The sequence below is a fragment of the Brienomyrus brachyistius genome, chromosome 14 (assembly GCF_023856365.1).
Source record: "Brienomyrus brachyistius isolate T26 chromosome 14, BBRACH_0.4, whole genome shotgun sequence".
Lineage (NCBI taxonomy): Eukaryota > Metazoa > Chordata > Actinopteri > Osteoglossiformes > Mormyridae > Brienomyrus > Brienomyrus brachyistius.
In genome coordinates this window covers 22,456,791-22,480,550 of record NC_064546.1, presented here as the reverse complement: position 1 = coordinate 22,480,550, position 23,760 = coordinate 22,456,791, and the positions used below count along the sequence as shown (strand labels likewise).

The following is a 23,760-nucleotide window of genomic DNA, read 5'->3' as shown; positions in this document are numbered from 1 at the left end:
CTCCGCACTGTGTGAAGTGCTGACAGGTGATGGGCAGCCCAGTCACTCCCAACTGACAAAGAACAACCTTAATTGCCAAACGACTCTTATCTCTATATCTGAGTCTCTGGTGGGCCTTAACCCTCACCGCCACCTCCAGCATGCTCTTCATTAAGCACATCCTTCTCCTCCCACACCAGCGCCACCTCATGCCACACCGCCATCACCTCCTCATCAGGCACGTCTTCCTCCTCCTTCAGCAGCAGCATGGCATCATCCTGCACCACCGCCTCCCACAGCTCCGCTGCCTCCCGCACCACTGCCTCTGCTTCCTCCCATAACGCTGCCTCCTCATCAGGCACATCCTCCTCCTCCTGCACTGCCACTCTCACACTCCTTCCTTCTCCAGCACCAGCACAGCCTCATCCCCTACCATCGCCTCCTGCACTGCAGGCTCTTCATTCAGCATATCCTCCTCCTCTCACACCGCCACCACCAGCTCTCATCAAGCATGTCCTCCTTCTCCTTCTGCATCAGCACAGCCTCATCCCGCACCGCCACCTCCCACAGTGCCACCACCTCCTCCCATACCACTGCTGCCACTTCCTTACACCTCCTCCTCCCACACACCACCTCCCACACTGCCACCTCCTGCACCGCCTCCTCTCACACCACCACCTACTCCTCCCACACCAGCAAGGCCTCATCCAGCACCACTGCCTCCTCCCGTACCACCGCCACATCCTCATCGCACACCACTGCCTCCAAAGAGGCTCAGTCAGGGGCCAGCAGGGGCCTGTGGAGTCAGCTGCAGCATAGATTTTCACAGGGAGCACTCCATAAGCAGCTCAGGATAGTGCCCAGCCTTTGACTGGAAGTCACAGTGGCACAGACCCTTAACCACAATGACATACAATGTTGGCAAAGTGCAATTACACTGATATTTTTCCCCATCTATGTTGACACAAAACTGAAATTGGGACAGTGCCCCGGAGAGGATCCGCGGGAGTGTGCATTTCGGCACGGCTGACTCACCTCCATCGAACCTGACAGGGGAGGTTTAGTGCAGAGCTGCGCTGAACATCGCTGATGTCATGAGACACGCAGCATGGCCAGCTCCCGGGTTACGGGTTTACGGCGCGATCGTGGGGCTGCACTGCCAGTCCGAGCCAAGAGCAATGTGTTACTTCAACAGTGCATGCATGCCAAGATGAAGGGGAATAAATCACAGAGCACACCAAGGAAGAGCAATGGGAGAATTACAGCGGAGGACCATCCCAGAGTGCTCAGCTCCTCGAAGGTAGCCGTTAGAAAGGAAGCCGGGAAACGGAGACATGTTTTTGCAATTAACATTTAATCACTTAAGACCTCGTTACTTAAAAAAGAGAGAGAGAAGAAACACCAGTCTTCAAGGAGAGGGTGCTGTCCACGACTGCAGCATGAATAAATCTGCCGACCCAGGGGGTGTCAAGATCTTACTCCTCATTTTCCTGGCCGAAGGGTCTGCATGATCAAACGACTTTCCACCATCTGCTTACGGCCAGTTCGATTTTCCAGAAGGTCGAGGCAAAAATGAAAAGTCCTCATACTCTCTCTTTCCAGCAACCTCTCTGTTCATCAGTGAGCTGTGGGAGCCCTGGAGGGTTCCCTACTCACAGGCGTATGGCGCCGCTCCCATTCCACCTGCGGCCCGGTGCCCGGAGGACCTGCCACACTTGTGTTTCTCGTTGCTAAGCAATGAAACAAAGCGAAGTGCGAAAGTCACGCCGCATCTCAGAAACCCGTCCAGGCAGGACCCAGACTGAGCGGATGATGCGATTAGACAAGGCACGTACGGATGTCCTCAAGACATCTAAAAGATGGCAACTTACTGCTGGAGACCTCATCTCAACCGAGACAGCCAGTTAAAATGCAGCAAAGCTGTCTTTACCGCTTGCAGGTGATGTCCAGTTCAGGGCTCCTGTGAGTTGTGGGTTCAAAACCCCTCCCCTTAGGTGCCTGCATCTAAGCAAGATGTTACCCTTTGACGGACCCAGGCTCAGCACACAGCCACGGTCACAGGACAGGGTGGGGGGGACAGCCTACCTGGAATGATGAGGAAGAGCAGCGGGGGGCTACCATGCCGCCCTTCAAGGGGACCCAGCTCCCTCTGCCCAAACTTGAGCACCTCCGTAGCAGCCCCACAGCAGTACAGGTGTTCCAAGACCCCGTCGCACACCTGCCCTCCTCCGTCTTCACCCAGGGACCCCATCCCTACAGAAAACACAGACACCCCAGCCAGGAATTTCAGTCCCGGGGTCACACGATGCCCAAGGCCCGCTCAGGGCCTGGACTAGATCCGCAGGACCATGGTGTCCGGAGTTCATCACACAAGGAAAGATCTGGTTCCCCACCATTGACAGCACCAAGGGCCAGAGGCTCCCCTTGGCTGGGTCCTCACTTTGGGACTCTTTCTGCATTTGAACATTAATTATGATCCACAGTAGAGCCAAGAGATTCAAAGAAGGATGCAGAGTTCAAGGCCAGGATTAAGTTTCCCTGAAGCCAACAGGGCCCAGCACCGGGAACCAGCCCTACCACAGCATTTCCTAGACGCCTCTAGCACCAGAACCATATCTATGCTTCGTAATGGACTTACATTCAGCTCAGTAACTGGGGGTGAGGGAGGATCACGCAGAGAGAAACTCAACATTAAAGGCTGGTAGGCAGTGACAGGCGACTGGTGGGGGGGGGGAGGGGGGCAATATGAGGGCAGCACGCTGAAAATGAAAAAGTGCACAATAGCAGAGGCTCCTCACGTGCCCAGCTAAAAAAAAAAAGCCGTTTTAAAGGTCAGCCTTGGAGAATTCCATTCGGAGAGGATGTTAACTTCAGAAAAGCCACCGGTAACCAAAAGGGGGGGGGGATGGAAGGCTTTAATACAGCCTGACAATGGGCCAGACCTGCTGGGCATATTATTGTGACCCAGAAGAATGCAGTTCACAGTGGGGGGGCGTCTTTCTCCATTAGCCCGGGGGCGGGGGGAGGGGGGGCCGATGAATAGCGGCACGGCGGAAATGCAGAGCGATGCGACCAGGGACTGCGCTGCCCACGGATGGCCCCCCCGAGCCCGGGCCGGGCCTGAGGGGTACTGCAGCGAAGGACATGGATTTTAATCTTCAGCAGGGGGCACGCAGTGAATCTGGGGGCAATAAAAGCTGCGATGAGGCTCCACACATCCGTTCCCAGAGTGCGGCCGTAATAAAAGCTTTACGTGTGACAGGGTTTCCCCGAAATGATAAAACAGGCGCTTTTATTGAAGTGGGTTAGGGCCCTGCAATGCCACAAAAGCTAAACTGATGACTCTCCCCCCACTGAGAAACTCGAGGAAGGGGTTTAATCATGGGAGCCTTAGCGCAGGTCGCACCCCCCATGTCCGTACCAATGACAGGCCTTCATTTCAACATGGAGATTATTGTGGGGGTGTTAAGCAGGTATTACAATGTTCACTCTATAATGCCTTACAGAGTTTACCGAACGAAGATGTGGCGATGAGTCAGGGTAAAGTCAAAATCGGGTTGTTCTGGTTAAGGTGCAATGATAAGTTTACCAAAACGTTTCAGAGGGCAGTGTAGATAATGGGGGGGGCAGCTGAGAATTGACCTGAGATAACCTGGTGAAGCGCCCAAGTAGAAATTACATTTTTTGTCAATAAGCAATGTCAGCATACTACCCTTTAAAATAATCTCCAAATTCAGCTGACCCTAAATGTATTATAAGTATATATTGGATAACAAGAGGCATAATTTTCACTTTTAATGCTGGACATATAAGATTAATCTGACTGAATGAATTTGACTGAAATGCTCCAGTAAAATATCCATACGTAGAAACTGACAGGTAAAAATAAATAAAGGTTTTTCAAAACACGTGGGGTTGGTCTTTAGATCGAAGTGTTTTAAAAAGAGATCGATGTTGGCTCCCTAAACAATCCCGGGACGTGGCAGGACAAAGTCCGTCAGACACCCAGGAGATGTGTTAACACCGACTCACCCCATAATATTGGAGCTACTTGGGGTCTTTAGATAGCATCAGTGGAAGGGCGTTTTCAATCGTTTCGTATCACAGGTCACGAAAGTCACGATAGCCCACCTCGGATATATGTATATGTCTACAGCACCAGTGGGGAGCTTATCAACTTAATTCATTCACAGAGAATGCCGGCCGGCTACTTTTTACTGACGGAGAAATTTGCTTTGCGGGTATATTTGATTTAATGAGAAATTACACTGTCGCCACTTACTTACGGCCAATACGACTCCAGTATTCAAAACAACACTGACGTCTCGTCTGCTTGAGGTAACCAGCAGCCCGCTGACAGCAGCAACCGAAGGCGGTGTACAAAGAAATAGGTCCGACCGACAACAAATCCTATAGAATATAAGACACGGTGCACCGCTTTATTGTGTCCGACTGTAAACAGGAGGTTGTCTCAACGCGTTCCTGCATTTGGCTTACTCGCTGGGGGAAGCGGCCACTCAAATGAACAGGTACAAATATATAAAATCAGGTAATAAACAATAGCAAATGCATATATTTTCTAAAGAACGCTTTTGGTATAATAAAAAATCTAGTGAATCAATAGTATATGCAAGGAAGAACTGGGGGGGGGGGGGTTAGGGGTTAGAAAAATTTGAAACATACTTGGATGGGTTGGGGCTTGGGACCCAATATGATCTACTTTCATGGGGCCCAGTGGCACCCTTTGAGTGCATCAGCAAAATTCATGTTGTTTTTACCGATCCCACAAATGGACCACTCTGGGTTACTCAGTATTAAAGTATGTGGTCTTTTTTAAATTACATTCAGTTCCGTACGAAAACCGCAGATTGACAAAAAACACACATACCAACACAGCCCATTTCTCATTGTAATATGACAAACACAATCGTGTGACAGATTCATTTTACTATGAGAAGCCCAAGCCCTGTCCTGCCACTTTACAGACACGCTCTGCTTGTGTGGGCAGACGCCCATAATTGGGGTTGCTCACTGAAGTTGGAGTAAAGCAGTTCTGTAATAGCCCCCCCTCCCCATGTCATCTACAGAAGTGGCTGCACTGACACTGATAACAACTCTAACACTGCCCCTACAAACACTGACAACAACTCTAACACTGCCCCTACAAACACTGACAACAACTCTAACACTGCCCCTACAAACACTGACAACAACTCTAACACTGCCCCTACAAACACTGACAACAACTCTAACACTGCCCCTACAAACACTGACAACAACTCTAACACTGCCCCTACAAACACTGACAACAACTCTAACACTGCCCCTACAAACACTGACAACAACTCTAACACTGCCCCTACAAACACTGACAACAACTCTAACACTGCCCCTACAAACACTGATAACAACTCTAACACTGCCCCTACAAACACTGACAACAACTCTAACACTGCCCCTACAAACACTGATAACAACTCTAACACTGCCCCTACAAACAAACACTGCCAGTGTTGCCCAGAGTCAAAGCCTAAACGGTACCAATACAGGGGGTGGGGCCTCGCTTCCAGTTTAAAATCCACACCCTGAAACACTCCCATTCATACTCGGCAGATGTTGTCTGTAGGGGAGACATGGGGGGGGGCTGATGGAGTGCCGAAAAGCCTCCGCGCGTATCTCCGGAACCGGAGCTCGACATATCAGGAATGCCTTCATCATCCAACAGCAACAACAAGGAGGAATTTCCATTGTTTCCATTAGAGACATTTTGCCCATTATTTTGCCGGCCGAGCGAACGAGTTCAAGGTGGATCGCATCTAGTCACCGTTGCTTAAACAAACCCATTTGCCAAGTCCCACTTCGGCTTGTTTTATCCCTAACACAAGCTTGCGTTGCATTTTTTTAAATTTATTTATTTTTAGGCCATCAAAAACGCACCGACGGTCCGTTCCAATCTCTTGGCCATTAATTGAATTTAGACTGGTGTTCCTCGTCACGAAGATCGCGGGACAGATGTATCTGCAATTCTGTGTATCACAAAGTCCAAGTCAAATAAAAGGAGAACATGTTTTATTACTACAATTTATTGTTAAGGCAGCGTACAGGTGCTATGCTTGGGAGAGAGCCAGCAAAAACATGGGGCTCCGAAAATGAAAAGAATGTGCGAATGTCCAGAGGTCAGACTTTTAACCACTTAAAGCAAAGTATGTTTATATGGGGAGAAAGTATTTTAATCTTAGCAGAACAGTCCTGGGCCAAGGCCGTCTTGCTGGAGCGCTCTTGATGCGTGATTCCGTGAATTTTGGACAGCTTAGCTTAAGAAAGGAAGGCGAGCTTTGGAGGGGGGGGGTGCACAAAGTCACAAAATAAACATTTGGACAAACAGTACTCAAGGCGTTCGTTACGGGACCGGGGTTGGGATTAAAAGGGTTAGCGGACTTCAGGGAGATAATCTGGTGAAACTTTGCTGCAGGTACCTGGTCTGCTCAGCCAAACTGCTTTGAATGTAATAATGCTGTTAAAGCTTAACATCGGGGTTTAGAATAGGGAGCAAAAGTATAACAGATGCCACCTGAGTGTGTGTTGCACATATCCCTGAGATGGCTGGTCAGGGTAGGATGGGGGGGGGGGGGGCAGCCGTCACCCCTGACTCGTGAAGAAATCTGAATTTTCAGGTGGGTTTTGTTTTACAGGAATCCAAATGGTCCCTGGTCACATCACAAAGAGGGACAGTTTGTTGTTTCCTGACCCTCCCCTCAAAAATATTCCTTCCCCCCACTCAGTGTAGTTCCTGTTTATTGCCAATAGGGGGCCTCAAACCTCAGGGCCCCATACAAATGCGTGCTTTGAGTGGTGGTAAACAGCGTTGCCGATCGCGTGGGACCGTGAAGATCCGGGAGCAGGGTAACGGACACTCACTTTATCTGCCCCCTGGGGGCCCGGAGTCCACCTTCTCCGCGTTTCACTCAGGCCCATTCAAGCCTCGTTTCAGACGAACGTCCCGCAAATGCAGCTTCACTGCGCTGTCAGGCTGCATTAGCAGAAGCATCTCAGTGTATCTTTCAGTGGCAGGGAAGCTAAACAAATAGCACATCGCTAAATCAGGGCAGATGCACTGAAACGGCGAGGCTGTCAAAGATGTACTTAGGCCATTAGTCATGGGTTCCTGTAAGCACGGCTGGTAGTTATGGGCTACTTCTGCTTAGTAGAGACATCTCACCCCGGAGTGAAAGTTGTCCCGCTTCCAGCGAAGTTCTCGAGGTACAGCTTGTAGCTGGCCTGTGCCACGCCAACCGAAGGTCACACGTGTGAGGAAGTTCAATATCTCGAGTCCCAACACTCAGAGACGGAGCAGCTCCGGTGCAGATGATGATCTTCAGCTGTCTCAGGCATCTGCATGAACATCAGGGAGGCTGAAGATGTTACATCAAAGCCTGCCAGATCACTGCACTCCAGCGCACAGCAGGGCAGGGTAACAGCACTGCACGCTAAGTCCTGTTAAATGCCGACATTAATCATAAGTGATTATTTGTTTTTTTAAAAGAAAGATTCCTGTTCATTGTCCACAAGGTTAGAATGGATTTGGGTACGTTTGTATGGGAGGGCCTTCATCTGTGACTAGCCTGGGGGTTTATTAAATATGTGCAGGTACATTGTAATGAGTTTTTTCGCATGTACCATCTTGCTCCCCTTTATTTAAAACAGACACATGTATAGAGGTAAAAGCGAAGCCTGGGGTCTGAGTACAGGACCTGCTATCCGCGCATCGCCCATGCAGCACTTTTCGGGGGGGTTAAGGGTCAAGGTGGCGACCGAGATGTGGGAGCACGAGATGGAAACTGGTGACCTTCCCATTACAGAGGCCAAGCCTGCTGAACCATACAGCGCCCCCCACTGGAGAGAGCACTGAGTTCTGTGTTGGAGCCCGGCATCCCTCTCGTGTGGATACGCCTTGACCATCAGGAGTCATTTAGGGGATCTAGGTAGTAATCCTCTCCTACGGGATTATAGGCGTGTATCAGACTGAGGTGCATTGAACTCGACAGACTGGTTGTACCGTACACTGGACTGCTGTAAAGTACACCCTGAAAACTGCAGTGAAATTGCCAGCAGCTGCCCTGATCACCAGGATGCAACAGTGAGCACACTGACACTGCACCTTCCAGCTCCCAGCCCTGTGAAGTGATCTTATGTCCTGCTCTGCGGGTGTCAGCTTGCGGCTAGCTTTCCTTGGCTTACCAAACCTGGGGGGGGCGGGTCCAAACCAGGCTCCTCAGGTGGCCCCCCACCAACCCTGCCCCGCCTGGAGGTCCCAGGTTTGCCGACGCTTCAGTGCCCCTTCACGGCATGCTGTTTATCTGTGAGGTGCTGTCATTCCGGAAAGCTCCGCCGTGACTTTGCCGTCTCGACCTTAATCTGCTTAGGCGTGCAGTTAGCTCACGTTCATTTCCTGCCTTCAGCTTGAATAGCCTCCACACACAAAATAAAGTGCAGCCGCCTACCGAACTCTCCAGCGAAAAGCAGCTCCGTGTAGGAGATCACGGGTGCAGGCTGCCGGAGCCCTCGCTCTTCCTCTGACCATCTTCTCCTAGCAGCCATTGCAGCACGGCAGAAGGTGTAGCAGCCTCCATATACAAATCCCCCCGCTCAGATCCTGCTGTAAACATGCCCCCCTACCCTGTGTTACTTACACTATATCAGCTCCTGCAGTCTGTTTCTAATCAAAGCCTGTATCTTTATTGAAGGAAACATTTTTCTTTTGTTTTTTTGCCGCAAAACCCTAAAGAGCAGTGAAACAAAGGCGCCACATATGTGTAAAGACTCTGCATCTTTGCCTCTCTATGTATCTGCCTCATTACGTCTCTGCCTTTCCACATATCTGCCTCTCCATATATCTGCCTCTCGACATCTCTGCTTCTCCACGTATCTGCCTCTCCATGTATCTGCCTCTCTGCGTCTTTGCCTCTACATGTATCTGCCTCTCCATATATCTGCCTCTCGACATCTCTGCTTCTCCACATATCTGCCTCTCCATGTATCTGCCACTCCGGTTCTCTGCCTCTCCATGTATCTGCCTCTCCATGTATCAGCTTCTCTGTGTCTCTGCCTCTTCATGTATCAGGCTCTTCACATCTCTGCCTCTCCATGTATCTGCCTCTCCGCGTCTCTGCCTCTCCATGTATCTGCCTCTCCACGTCTCTGCCTCTCCATGTATCTGCCTCTCCACGTCTCTGCCTCTCCATGTATCTGCCTCTCTGCGTCTTTGCCTCTCCATATATCTGCCTCTCGACATCTCTGCTTCTCCACATATCTGCCTCTCCATGTATCTGCCTCTCCATGTATCAGGCTCTCCATGTATCAGCTTCTCCGTGTCTCTGCCTCTTCATGTATCTGCCTCTCCATGTATCAGCTTCTCCGTGTCTCTGCCTCTTCATGTATCAGGCTCTTCACATCTCTGCCTTTCTATGTATCTGCCTCTCCGCATCTCAGCCTCTCCATGTCTCTGCCTGTTCATGTATCAGGCTCTTCACATCTCAGCCTCTCCATGTCTCTGCCTCTCCATGTATCTGCCTCTCCACGTCTCTGCCTCTCCATGTATCTGCCTCTCCGCATCTCAGCCTCTCCATGTCTCTGCCTCTTCATGTATCAGGCTCTCGACATCTCTGCTTCTCCACATATCTGCCTCTCCATGTATCTGCCTCTCTGCGTCTCTGCCTCTCCACGTCTCTGCCTCTCCATGTATCTGCCTCTCCGCGTCTCTGCCTCTCCATGTATCTGCCTCTCCACGTCTCTGCCTCTCCATGTATCTGCCTCTCCACGTCTCTGCCTCTCCGCATCTCAGCCTCTCCATGTCTCTGCCTCTTCATGTATCAGGCTCTTCACATCTCTGCCTCTCTGTATCTCCCCACTAAACACACAGTGCAGTGTTTCAGCCAATGCATTCCAGCCAAGTCCTGCCGTGCTTCCTCCCCTAAGAGCTGCTTTTACTGTTCACTCAGCTTCCCTAACTGCCGGGCCTGGCTCTCCTCCGCATGGCCAAATATCACATCGACGGCTGCCGACCTGCCCCCCCCCCCAGCCCCTACTTGTTCAGTGTAACTCCTGGTTTCTATTTGTTCAGCCACATTTGTCTTGTGTTCAGACCCCAAACCCCATGTACACCCACAACGGCGGTCGGCCACGTCCCCCCCAGTGTGAGCCAAAGCCCCGCCCCCTGCCCATGAGGAAGTTTCCAGTTTGGAGTGCAATCTTTCAAACTGGATAATTGGTTATAAAATCTGAAAACTGACAAAGGGCAACCTGCACACTTAGAGAAGTATCAATCATTCTAGATTTTTTCTTTTTATAATGGGATGTCAACTGTACCTTGTTAGTGTTTTTTTTAAACTTGGCTGCTCCATCTTTGCTCTGGTCCACAGCCATCTCCTTTGTGGGGGTTTGGGAAGTCGGTCCACAGCTGAGAGCGGCTGTCAGTTGGTGTGATACAAATTTCAGGTCGTCATGTGGTGAGTCATGTGATGAGTCATGTGATGAGTAACTTCATCCTCTTTTCTTTTACTCCTCACACACCACTGCAAACATCTCATGCCATTTACATGACATTCCGAGCAGAACTCAGATCACGGCACGAGAGCGTGCGGCATGCTCAAGGAGACGATACCTCTGCAAAAGAAAAGCCAGCGTATTTTCGCGCCCCTCTTTCAAGCCCATGAGAGCTCCATGGCTGAGCTCTTCTGTCCTCCAGGCGAGGATGAAAAGCGAGGTCACATGCCTTAGAAGAGCTCTTCAAACAGGGCCTCAAGTCATCCAGGAAGCGTTCCAGGAGACCATTACCACTGACCTGAAAAGGATGTTTCTGTACTTTGTATCTGCAGGAATCGAACCTCAGTATTCTCCATGAAGAGGCATGTCCAGTATGAAGGGGGGTCCTTCGCAAGTGTCCCAGAAGATTCTGGTGCTATCGTGATTCGTGTGGGGGGGGGGTGGGGACTCCGGAGTCTGCATCCCTGCGGAGAGGTGGATTCGATTAGCCTAGTAGACCCGACCAATCAATCTCCAGACAAGCAGGATGATTAATGTAACACAGACAATGGCCGGCCCTGGTGGGACACCAGCTCACTCTCATCAAAGGCAGCTGCACAGGAATGTGTGCACAGGCGTCGCCACGACAGCAAGAGTCAGGGAGAGGCCAAGACGACCGGGGAGCCGAGGAAGGAGAGAGTGTGGCGAATGTCACGGACACATAACAGTAGATCAGCCGGCCGCAGGCCACAAGTCATGAGAACGAGATACGTCTGCAAGCCGTGCTGCAGAATTTGGAGAGAAAAAAATCCTCCTCGATGTCTGTGAGCTTGTTCAAGCTGATCTCATTTTTATCGGAAAAAGGAGGAGAGGCAGGAGAGTGGAGTAATAGTGGGCTTAAGCAGGGACCATATGGTGCTCTAGCTTGTAATTTTGTTGTCACAACAGGTTGAAAAATACTCTTTACTTTTAACCTGATACTACGGTGCCTCAGAGGTATGAGTTGGTATGCAAGGAACGTTCTCGGCGGGACGCTTTAAACCATCCTGCGTGTGTGTCAGGGGGAGGCGGGGGGCCGAGGGGGTGAATATTTAGTGCACCTGTGAAAACACATTCGATCATAACGGCAAGCACAATGTTCTTAGTGGGATCCATAACAAGTTTTCAAACAAGAAAAATGCCTGTAGCGTTAAGTATTTCCTGAATTTATTTTGATGGATGACAGAGTGCGTATCCTTCACTCATTAAACAGCATATTGATATAATTTCATAAATGAATTTAATACACAGATGTTCTGAATAGTTTTGGGGAGGGGGGGCAGCATTAATCAAATTCTTTACAATGTGTGTGTTTTTTATGGGAAAGGGGGAGGCATGAAAATCGACCAGATATTTATTGGTTTCTGTAAAACACTGCGCAGCTGTATCAGAGGTTGTGTGTGTGGTTCTGATTATCCCCCGTAATTAGGGGCCTGATTTGTTTATTCATTTGTAAACAGGAACCTGTTGGGCCGAACATCCTGCTCCGAATCCTCGGTCATGCAGGGTAGTCGAAGGAACTCAGCAACAACGTCCTCCAAGGTGCTTGTCAAGAAGAGGTCAGGAAAAGGTGCTCTGCTCGCAAGGATCCAGCAGGATGCCGCAGGCAGGCCTGAGCCGTCTACCGCTGCGATGTGCCTCGGAGTTCTCTGGCGCAGCAAGTGACAGGAACCAGAGCTCGGGGTGTCTTTGTAGGTGGTTAAATGACCCTCCCCCCACACCCCAGTTCCACCAGTTCAGCATCTGATTGGTGCTACTTCCCATCTCCAGCAAAAGTTTAAATTTATGCACCTGGTTCACCAAAGACAGCGACTCCGTTCAGTATATTCGCCCCCCACCCCCCCACTCAGAAGTGAGGTCAAAGGGTCAACTCACTTAACGCAGGAAGCTCTTCCCGCTCAGCCATCGTGTACAGGGGGACTGCATAAAGAATAAAGATTTGTATTAGCGCATGCTAATTTAGTGACCCCCCCCCCCTCCCCAGTGGGCCACATGTGGGCGGGTGCAGGGACAGCAGTGCACAGCTGTGTCCGCGAGACATAACCTAACGGCTGGGGGGGAGGGTTGGCCCGGTTCACTCCAGGCTGCATGGACGACGAGCGGATGATGTCATCCAAGGAGCATTTCTTGCGATATCTGCAGGCCTGGCCGGCAAACGTCAAGGCCTGAGCACGCAGGGAGAGGTGCGCCTGCTCGCCTTTCGGGAAGTCACTCGTGAGCGCTCCCCGGCTGCATGATAAAAACATCAGACAGCCCACTGCCAACCGGCCGACACGTGCAGTTTCATGACCTTTGCTCCCGTTACTTTCCTCACTTTCCAGATCCCCTAAATGCCTCTAAGGTCACTAATGCACTGTGATCCAATGTCGTCCAACGACTGACATCTGGCCTCATTTCCCATGATGCATAAGGGTGGCCATTTGCTGATGCTCCATTCATGTGTACAGAGTAAAGCTTTGGGATTTGAACCAGTGACCCTCTGCACATAATTTCAGCCGGTTACTTTACTGTGTTACTTTACAATACCTGTATGTTACATAGTTACAAACTCCCGGTTCATAAATGTACCAGTTTAATAAAACTTAAGAACATTTATGATTATTTAACTAATGGAAACTGCAAATATTTTTGTAAAGTGCCGACGAAAGGCTCTGTTACGTGTCTTCCTGGGTGTTCCATCTTACAGTGCTGTGTTAATTTGAGCCCATTTTCCATTAACTAATGCAGATGTTGGCTGTCCAGTTACAGGACCCCGTCTTCAGAAAGAGGGTCATTTTGGTCCAAAGTGTTGAAAACTAGTTTGACTACCAGCTGATGTTCCAGAATGTTCTCCGGCCAGACATTACAGTGCACCTTTGAGGAGACCTTGTGGCCGTGACTGTGGATTGTGCCGAGCACGGCGGAATATGAAGTCACCGTTAACCCCTGACCCGTAATTAATCATTAGTGTGTCCGCGACCACCAGCACACAGTTAGCACACTGTAAACGCCTCGTGGATGAAACAGTGTGTGTGCAGCCGTGAACACATGACCCCCCACGTGGTGGGCACTGCCTCGCACCTTAACATCGCAGCTGAAATGACAGCTAGGCGGCCTGTCCCTACCGTTTCCTTTTGGTGTAGCTGTGGCACTGGCCAGGACGGACGGACGGACAGACAGACAGACAGACAGACAGACAGACAGACAGACAGACAGACAGACAGACAGACAGACAGACAGACAGAAATGGCCGCTTGTCTGTTTGATGTTTCACACGCTTCAGTCACCCAGAACTGACCCTTAAAACCTCGTTTCAGGCCTACAGTTCCACTTGGGCTGGGTTTCGCCTTGGGCCTGGATCTCATTCATTTTTACATGCCTATGAGTTTGCTGGCAAGTCCTGCACTCACCGCAGATCAGACACACGCTCATGGTGCCGCCGACTTCCCTGACAGCCCAAGCTGGGCTTCCTGCCTCTGTGTGATCGTTCTCCTAAGACAGGACAGGGGACACGCTAATGAGTCCCCACCCCATCAGGAAGTGGGGTTTTATGTGACATGGTTCACACCGGAGGGCCACCAGGGGGCAGTGGCTCAGTGGTTTCATATGCTGTGTCTGTGATCAGAAGGTTGCTGGTTTAAATCCCAGATCTGGCAGTGGTTTCACCACTGGGCCCTTGAGCAAGACCCTTAACCCACATTTGCTCTCACCCTGCTTTCAAAATATCACTTTGGTAAAATAAATTAAATGCAAGACATTTGGTCCCTGTTTCAAAAGGATAGAGGGCATGAAAAACGCTGTGTCGCGTCTCCTTTCGGTCCTCCTACTGTCCGCGTTACAGGACTCCACCACTGCTTCATCTGCGCTTGTTGTTTCAACTTGTCAGGTGAATTTATGGCCGATGGCGGTGGAAGGCTTTGCTGCTGACGCACAGCCTGCATCGCAGGCCACGATTAGCCCCTTTCGCAGGCCGAAGGCTGCCCCACTGCTCAGAAGAGATAAGGACACCGGTAGGGTTTCTGTTCACCGTCAAATGTCAACAGCACTTGACCCGCCACCTCTGGCACGGCGCAGAGTGATTTTAAACCCGACACCCCGGGAGTTTACACCCAGAGTCTTAATGACGGCTAAACCCCACCCACGGTGAAAACGTTTAAGGCAGGAACCAAACAGGATGGGGGTATATCTGCAGAACGTGAGAATAGAGGCCAGGAACCGCGAGCGACACCGTGCTAGCAGCACCCCCTACAGGCCGTTCTCTTGTAGCAGGGCTAACAGAAGGCCCCCATTCCACCGCTAAGTGCTTCCCTAATGGCGCACACATGCTTGCTCCTTAGCCATAACCCTAACATGCCTGGCAGGGGGGTGCGGGGGGGGGGGGCAGCAGGCTGGCGAGTTCGTTTTTTTTCCCTCTTTAGTTCCCTGGCTCTTTTCCATCACACTCTTTAGACATTAGCTGTTTTTATCTCCATGCACTTTTCTGCACTCGTTCAGATCTTTCTTAAGTATTTTGGGGCAACTAAGTAGAGACGTGCATAATATAAAAGTTAAAAGTTTTTTCGTATTTAGAACTTTATTTGGTTGCTGTACAAAAAATGCTTGAACCAAAGGCCCCGCTGGCTTCTTAAATAGCGGTGGTGGTGATACACATGAATTCGCCTCGTGACCCGTGGTATTGCGACAGGGCTGGGAGTCCCTCTGTGGCTCATCACGGTGCATTGTGACACCAATGTGGGCGTTTCCGTTTTGAGAATCGGGGGAGCTGATTGGCTGAGGACACTACTGCTAATTGGCGCCCATCTCCATTCTCTCCAGGTGCAGGCTGTTTCTGTAAAGAATGTAATCGCAGTGATATTACTGTGGCGATGAGTGAGGGCTAAGCTAATTACCAGTGAAGGAGTTGGGGGGCTAATTACCACACAGGTGTTTGGAGCAGTGCCCTCCTGCTGGGGGGGAGAGGGGTGCGGTAATGTGAAGGTCTCGCAGATACGTGCAGGTCATTTTCAGCCTCTCCTCTCTCACTCTCTTTTCTCTCTCTTGTACCCCAGTCTCTCCCAAGCCCTATAAGACCCTGCCCCCCCCCCGCCCCTCATTTCAGCACTCCTCCTGCATGCGCGTGTAATCACGCTGACGCGATTGGAGAGGCTAGCTTCGAATCCCCCCCCCCCCGCCATGATAGGCCACGCCCCCTTTTTTATGGTTAAGTAGATGGCATCTGACTGACTGTGGATTATAGAAGGAAATGGGAGGCAGTTCTACGTGCCAGAGTACTTTGGCAGCTCGTCTGCGCAATAAACGGCCACTGGAGGGAAAAACACAAAAAGTATTACAAAATAAACTACATATTAAGGATTATATTACACATAAAATATTATATATAAAGTATTAATCGGATTATGTTCCAAATTTTTTAGGGCCCCAATCAATCCCAACCCCCCCCCCCCCCCACACACACACACACACACACACACACAGCACCCCTGATTATTATATACTATATGGGCAGAAGTACTGGGAGACTGAGAAATCTTTCTGCAGTATTTCGGAGTGTGTCTGTGGTCATTTTGGAGTGTGTCTGTGGTCAGTTTGGAGTGTGTCTGTGGTCAGTTTGGAATGTGTCTGTGGTCATTTTGGCCCTTGAAGAGCATTTGTGAGGCTAGGCACTGATGTTGGATGTGAAGGCCAGGCTCACAATCTCTGTTCTAGTTCATCCCAAAGGTGTTCGATGAGGTTGAGGTCAGGACCCTGCCACTTTATCGCTTCTGTTGTTCATAAATGCTTCCACTTTGCAGAAATACCACTTACAGTTCACTGTGGAATGGATGGCAGAGTGAAAATTTCATGAACTGACTTATTGCCACACTTGAATTCACTGAGCTCTTCAGAACCACCTGGTCTTTCACAACTGTTTGTAAACCCGACTGCATGACCAGGTGCTTTATTTCATACGTCTGTGGCAAAGGGGTCGAAGGTGTGTCCCAGTACTTTTGTCCATATAGTATGTAAAGAATTAAACATGATTTTGTGGCTGAAATAACGTCGATAGAAATATGGGAATGAATAATGGGCCAAACTGACCCCCCCACCTCACCAGTGGACAAGGCAGTAACTGGCTGGAGCCGCCATCCATGGACCTGTGATGGAGAAGGAAGAAAGTGATGGCGGCATGGACAGTGAAAGCAGGAAGGCACAGAAGAAACAGACGCAGGCAGGAAATTAGGCAGGCAGGCAGACAGGCAGGCAGGCAGACACCAGGCAGGCAGGCGCAGTCGGGCGCAGGCAGGCAGGCAGGCAAAGGCAAGCGCACACAGGCAGGCGCAGGCAGGCAGGAGCAGGCAGGCAGGCAAAGGCAAGCGCACACAGGCAGGCGCAGGCAGGCAGGAGCAGGCAGGCAGGCACAGGCAGGCAGGCAGGCGCAGGCGGGCGCAGGCAGGCAGGCAGACACTAGGCAGGCAGGCGCAGGCAGGCAGGCACAGGCAGGCAGGCAGGCAGGCACAGACAGGCACGCAGGCAAAGGCAAGCGCACACAGGCAGGTAGGCGCAGGCAGGCAAAGGCAGGCAGGCAAAGGCAGGCAGGCAAAGGCAGGCAGGCACAGGCAGACAGGCAGGCAAGACATGCAGACAAGCACACACAAGGAACAGAGACGTTACGTATCCTTAATCTATGGTACCCAAAAATGACGGGATGTCAGTGGCTGTTATTCTGTGAAATTCCCCCAGTTCACAGGCTTCTTTTCCCAAACCGCAAATCAAAGGTTGCGGAATGTCATGGCTGTGCACTGGCATGCCGCTATACCATTTGGGGGATGGGGGGGGCGTGGGGGGGGTACGAGTGCACGGCGGCATCGTCGTTTGACAGGAGTCTCTGACGCTACGAGACCTGTGGAGATTTAAGGCTGACATTAACTCAGCATTTGCTGGGAAGCCACTCAATGTGCTTCACAGTCCTCAGGCTGGCCAGGAACTGCTCCCCAAATGTCCTCATTTTTTGGGGAAGGGCAGGGCGATCGGCCTGTGAAAAAGATTGAAATGCGCCCCCCCCCCCCCCACGCAGCTCGCAGACAGACACCATCCTGCGAGGCAGACAGCACCGCCTGGCAGCCCCAAGCCCGCCAGTTCTGACTGCTTTAGCAGACGGCCCCCGCGTCCCCCAACTGATCGGGAATGACATGACCCCTCCCCAGGATGAAAATAATACCCCCATGTATCAGAGAAGGCTTCAGGAAAGCGCGGCAAGCCTTCCCTGGCATCCTGTCATCGGGAAACAGCCTCCGTGACCAAACACTGGCTGAAGCTGGCTGAAGCTGGCTGAAGCTGGCTGAAGCTGCATGAACCGAGCCGTAAATGTGAAATTGCAGGTCAGTTGATGTGCTCCCACGCCTCTGCACAGTCTGCGGCGGCCGAGGCCTTCGAGGGCCTGAATTCCTGCTCAGAAAGACGCTTTTATGACTTAGCAACATGAGGCTGGCGCCGCAGTCGTAGATCAGGCCGTTTGCTGCTTCAGGGCGCAGTGCAGTACCAGCTGTCATGTATTTATACGAAGGCTACATACATTTTAAGATGTATTGGAGTATTGAGTTCACTTCCTCCTGGTACACAGTGCTTTAGATAAGAAACACATGCAAACCGGCCCATTTATCTCTGTGCTGCACACACAGCAGAGGCATCCTGACTCTCCCTCGGCTAGGATATCCACAGCAGAGGGGGGTGGGGGTTCTTCTCCCTGCATTGGCCACCTCAGCCCGGCAGGGCGGTGACTCTCCTCGTTTTAGCCACCCTGGCTAATTAGCATCATGCTAACACCCCGAGTTCTGTCGCCTCCAGATTCTGACTCACGTGTCACAGGACACCTGCGTGCCGAATCACGCTTCCAGGTGACCCACAAGCTGGCTGCATGCCCCCAGCACAGGGCAGCCATGCAGACGGACGCCCATGAGCAGTCAGCCCCTCACCCTCACGGCCTTCTCGCGTGAAATACAGACCTCCGCCAGAACAATCTATCAGGCCTGTCAGCCTGTCTTCCACGCTGCTGCTCCAGAGATGGATTTCAGGATGAGTGAGGAGGGGGGGGGTCAGGCCCTTTCCTGGGGTGTCAATGCCTTTTACGAGACAAGGGCCTTTAAACTGCCAGCAAGATGTGGGAATGAACAACAGATAAAAGACGCAGCAGTGGTGGCACGTCCCGGGCCAGACAGCAGCTAAGAGCTGGACAGCTGGAGAGAGCCAGTGGAACACAGAGAGAGGAGGCTGGGATCCATGGTCTCTGCAGGGCCCACGGTGTGTCAGGGTGGGTACAGCGGGGCACAGGCGATGCCCAGAGAGAGCCAGTGGAACACAGAGAGAGGAGGCTGGGATCCATGGTCTCTGCAGGGCCCACGGTGTGTCAGGGTGGGTACAGCGGGGCACAGGCGATGCCCAGAGAGAGCCAGTGGAACACAGAGAGAGGAGGCTGGGATCCATGGTCTCTGCAGGGCCCACGGTGTGTCAGGGTGGGTACAGCGGGGCACAGGCAATGCCCAGAGAGAGCCAGTGGAACACAGAGAGAGGAGGCTGGGATCCATGGTCTCTGCAGGGCCCACAGTGTGTCAGGGTGGGTACAGCGGGGCACAGGCGATGCCCAGAGAGAGCCAGTGGAACACAGAGAGAGGAGGCTGGGATCCATGGTCTCTGCAGGGCCCACGGTGTGTCAGGGTGGGTACAGCGGGGCACAGGCGATGCCCAGAGAGAGCCAGTGGAACACAGAGAGAGGAGGCTGGGATCCATGGTCTCTGCAGGGCCCACGGTGTGTCAGGGTGGGTACAGCGGGGCACAGGCGATGCCCAGAGAGAGCCAGTGGAACACAGAGAGAGGAGGCTGAGAAACAAGGCATGAGCGATGAATGTTATGGGGGTTTGGAATGCAACCATATAGGAGCCACAGGAAATGAAGATTGTCCCCAACCACCCCCCCCCCCCCCCGCCGAAGTCTTGTTTTCTACAATATGAGATATACATAAACACCGCAGTGTATGTCAGACCCGTAGCTCTGCATCTTACAGCAGTGTTTGCTGCTTTTGCCCTTGGGTTACAACACAGCCGGCATGGTGTCTTCAGAATGTAGGTGGGGGCCTGTACCCTCAGAAGCATGCGATTGGATGGCCTTGCAAGCACCTGACGTATCACATCCAATCACCAAGGGCCCCAATCAACATGGCGGGCTCTCTTTACCAACTGTTGTCCACAAACAGAGAAGCAGACATACCAAAATTTCAATCACAGGTATTAAATGCCAAGTTCCCCAATTCTTACCTGCTGTGTTGCTCTGGCAGGACACTTTGCCTGTGATTGGAAGGGTGCCGTAAGGGTGCCAGTAGGGAGCCGGAAGGGAGCCGGATGGGAGCCGGAAGGGAGTCGGAAGGGTGCCGGAAGGGAGTCGGAAGGGAGTCGGAAGGGAGCCGGAAGGGTGCCGGAAGGGAGTCGGAAGGGAGCCGGAAGGGTGCCGGAAGGGTGCCGGAAGGGTGCCAGTAGGGAGCCGTAAGGGTGCCGGAAGGGAGTCGGAAGGGAGCCGGAAGGGAGCCGGAAGGGTGCCGGAAGGGAGCCGGAAGGGTGCCGGAAGGGAGTCGGAAGGGAGCCGGAAGGGAGTCGGAAGGGAGCCGGAAGGGAGTCAGAAGGGAGCCGGCTCGAATCCTGCTCGTCACATAAAAGCGCCTGTTAAATAAATAAAGTGCAGAAGTAAACAGTTTCGGAGGTTAAAGGAGCCCGAATCTTCCTGGAGGATTTGCCCCCCTCGCTGTCCTGCCCCCCGCCACTCTTTTCACCGTTTTCACGCCTCTGTCCCGCAGGTGGCCCAGGTTTAGCCGCTGTTGGCGGGACTCACCACAGAGCCGGGTCACATCACCCCTGACTCACTGCCCCCTCCTCTGCGGTCACTTCCTTCCTAGTTTTATAGCCAGAGCAGGTGAGCAAACACGGTCGGGCCCCCTGGACGCCGCACGCCGGCCGCGCCAGTCACCATCCCCGTGTTCAGGCTGCGGCGGTGGTGGCGGGGGCCATCCGTCATGGTGAGGTCTCCAGATGGCGGGCCCTTTCATCCCGGCAGGCCCCGGCTGCATGGGCCCCCGCCCACCAGCTGACGGCCCCGGTCACACTTCTAGCACTTGGCCTTTCAGCTGCAGCTCTTTAAGGAGTCTTTGCGCTTTTATAGATTACGTCAGAAACCCACAGAGCGCTGGGAGCTGCCCACACACCTGTACGCTGGCGTACGCTTGGAGGAGGAAGCCCCAGGCAGCAAAGGGCCATGAAACACCGGTGGGAGGCGGGGTCATGTCCTAGGTCGTGTATGTAGTGAAACACAACAGGCCACTGACGCTGGGCCCGTGTGGGGAGAGCCGGTCACCTCCCCTGGGGTAGCAGGCATCTGTGAGTAACATAGAAGAAAACAGGAGCATCCCCCCAGGGTGCTCCTCCTCTCTCTCCCTCTCTCCTCCTGTCTATCCCTCACCCCATCTCCCTCCCTCTTTCTCTCTTTTTGAAGTCCGGCACTGTGCAGCGCAATGCGGTTGCCAGATTTAATAAAACAGTGCAACATTGAAGAGGAATTTGAGCGTTTAACGGCGCAGCTCTGAGCAGCATCTGGGGACCCCAGCGCCGTCCATAAAAAGGCGGGAAGGAAAAGCACACGCTAGATTAAAGGGCTGTGGCCGCTGGGGGAGGGGGGGTAAACAGGTGTTTGCAGGGTCACTTATTTCACCCAAAGATGCTTTCGGTTTTATTCGATTATATTGGCTGGTATTTCACTGGAACAATGTGTGCAAAGTACCTCACTTAAGGATACAACAGCAATCCTGTGTGGGGAACGGACCTTGCCTAAGGGTCCAACAGCAATCCTGTGTGGGAAACGGACCTTGTCTAAGGGTACAACAGCAATCCTGTGTGGGAAACGGACCTTGTCTAAGGGTACAACAGCAATCCTGTGTGGCAAATGACCTGTTCTAAGGGTACAACAGCAATCTTGTCCGGGAACCAGACCTCCCTTAAGGGTACAACAGCAATCCTGTGCGGGAAACAGACCTCTTCTAAAGGTACAACAGCAATCCTATGTGGGAAGCAGACCTTGCCTAAGGGTACAACAGCAGTCCTGTGTGGGAAAAGTTACTGGCTATTATCCGCTGTTAAATCTCTTGCAATTAAGGATGAATGCTAAGACTACAAAGATAAGATATTTACCGTGGAATATTGTGGACTTCTACATGCCTAAAAATACATTCTGTACATAAACACGGGTATTGATGGATTTGTTCGATTACTCTGTCTGCCATTTACTGAGCCGGAACATTCTGGAACACAATTTCTGTTGATTGCACACTTTCACTGCAGTGTAATGGACGTAATCTGCATTCCTCGCGGCATGCCCTGCAGGCGGGTCGGCTCTCCCCCCTGACTGCAGACTCCCACCAAAGGGGTACATTGTCAGCATGTCACGCATGGCCCCAGTTCCAGCCTGTAGCCACATACATTTTCACAGCAGGGTGGGGGGGTCATGAACCTCATCTGTTTCGTGTCACTCATGCTCAGACATCGGAGGTCTGCGGTTCTGATCCGGATTACTGTCACACAAAACCCACGTTTATAACCCCAGGTTACAGTCATAACATCGGAGGAGAACAACCCCAGGGTCTGCCCCCCTCTCTCTTGCTTATCCTTCCTCTTCATGGCTCTCTCTTTTTCTCTCTTTCTCTCTCTCCCCCTCGCTCCATCCCTCCATCTCTCTGGCCAGCTCCGGTGCTGCCGCTCGCTTGCCGCGCTGCTCATGCCCAATCTGAGGGCTGTCGGATGCTTATTTCCCGCTCAGTCACTCTCACTGGGTCGGTTGCGTCCCGGCCCTCTTGGCAGAGGTGAGAGCCACCTGGATCTCACCCTGGAAGTGCTGCAGCCCGGGGGGCTGTGGAGAGGGAGGTAGTTTGCAGTGAAGCATCGTGTTGGGAAAGCCATCAAACGCACGGCCTGCGGAGATGTGAGGCTGAGGACAGCGCCACCGTGGAGCTCAAGGGACAGCTAAAGGCAATAAAAGCCTTCCTCTCTGGTGGTGGGGGGGCCCGGGGGGTGGGGAGGCTGTCTCCTGCTGGCAGGAAGTGCAAAGGGTCTGGTGTGGGCTTCTGTGCAAGCAGACGGCCCCAGCACAGCGGAGCAGTGGGTGTGGGCCAGGACGCCCCCCCCCCTCCATATCACCATGTATTTCGGAGTGTGGGGGCCAGAGTACACGGGGTAAGCGGGAGGCCGAGGAAGGCGCACAGCAGGCGTCCCCGAACAGCGGCCCAGGGTCATGGGATAATGAAGACGCTTTGGTATCGCGAGCATAAATCTGAAATATTACAGCACGTCAAATGGACCCAGAAAGCCACGTCCCGCTCCCTGCTGAAGGAGAGCCAGTGAAGGGCGCACAAAGACCTCCTCTGCTGCAGGAGCCCAGCAGGATGCTGGGAAATGGACTCGCTGTGAACCAGGGAGTTTTCCGCTCAGTTCCGAGGACTTGCTGGTGCTGAGTGCCACCTTCTCCCACTCCACACCGCCGGCTCCATTTGATGTAGATGTAAGCGTAACTGTGTACTGCCGCAGCCATTAGGGGAGGGGCTCTCAGCCGACTCGGCCAATCAGGTGAGAGACTGAAACGAAGTGCAGTCACCCCTGACTGGGCTTTAAGCCGGAGCTTTTCTTGGGATTCTTAGACGGGATGTGATCTACTTCCCTTCAGGGTAAAACAGTACACGACTGTGAATTTAAGCTAAATTTTTGAAGGATTAGTGCAATGGGAGCATTTTCCATCATAGAGCAGACCATTCCTTCATCATTCCCAAGCGGGAATCAAACTGAATCGCTCTCTCTTCATTATAACCACAGCGCACCCATAAATGCTCCTGGTCTGTGAGATCTGGCTTGGGGCTGTAAGAGTGAGCATCACTCAGGCTGAGTGATGGGGGGTGGGGGGGTTATTCTGTGGGCCAAGAACAAGGCGAATAGGCTCTCAGGCGTTAGAAGCCTGGATTTCAGGACAACTGACCTCATGGATGTACAGTCCATTAGTCCTGACTCTGAAATGAAAAAAGCACCCAGTTCTGACACATAAACAACACCAGGAATCTACCTCAGTCATGCTGGGGGTGGGGACTACAGGTAGGTGTGCAGGGGGTATAAAGCAATCCAGTGGTGGTTTAGTGTAAGTATGATCCAGTGACATGCTTTACAAGAGCACAGGCATGCACAGTCA

At 52.2% G+C, this 23,760-nt stretch overlaps 1 protein-coding gene across 3 annotated transcripts in view; it reads right to left on the bottom strand.

Moving 5' to 3' along the window:
• The window catches only part of ldah (lipid droplet associated hydrolase), a 48,548-nt gene extending 36,349 nt beyond the window's left edge, over positions 1 to 12,199 (bottom strand). The window contains exons 1-5 of one of the 3 annotated variants that reach the window (XM_048975235.1): positions 12,004 to 12,199; positions 10,863 to 10,985; positions 10,345 to 10,445; positions 7,199 to 7,371; positions 2,065 to 2,232 (exon numbers count right to left, since the gene is read on the bottom strand). In XM_048975235.1, coding sequence (XP_048831192.1) covers positions 2,065 to 2,232; positions 7,199 to 7,371; positions 10,345 to 10,445; positions 10,863 to 10,877 — 457 coding nt within the window. In that variant the 5' untranslated portion in view covers positions 10,878 to 10,985; positions 12,004 to 12,199. Of the gene's footprint in view, positions 1 to 2,064; positions 2,233 to 4,261; positions 4,366 to 7,198; positions 7,372 to 10,344; positions 10,446 to 10,862; positions 10,986 to 12,003 lie in introns of those variants that run through there. The other 2 variants (XM_048975238.1, XM_048975237.1) reach the window with 2 other exon arrangements.
• Between the last annotated feature and the right edge of the window lie 11,561 nt (positions 12,200 to 23,760).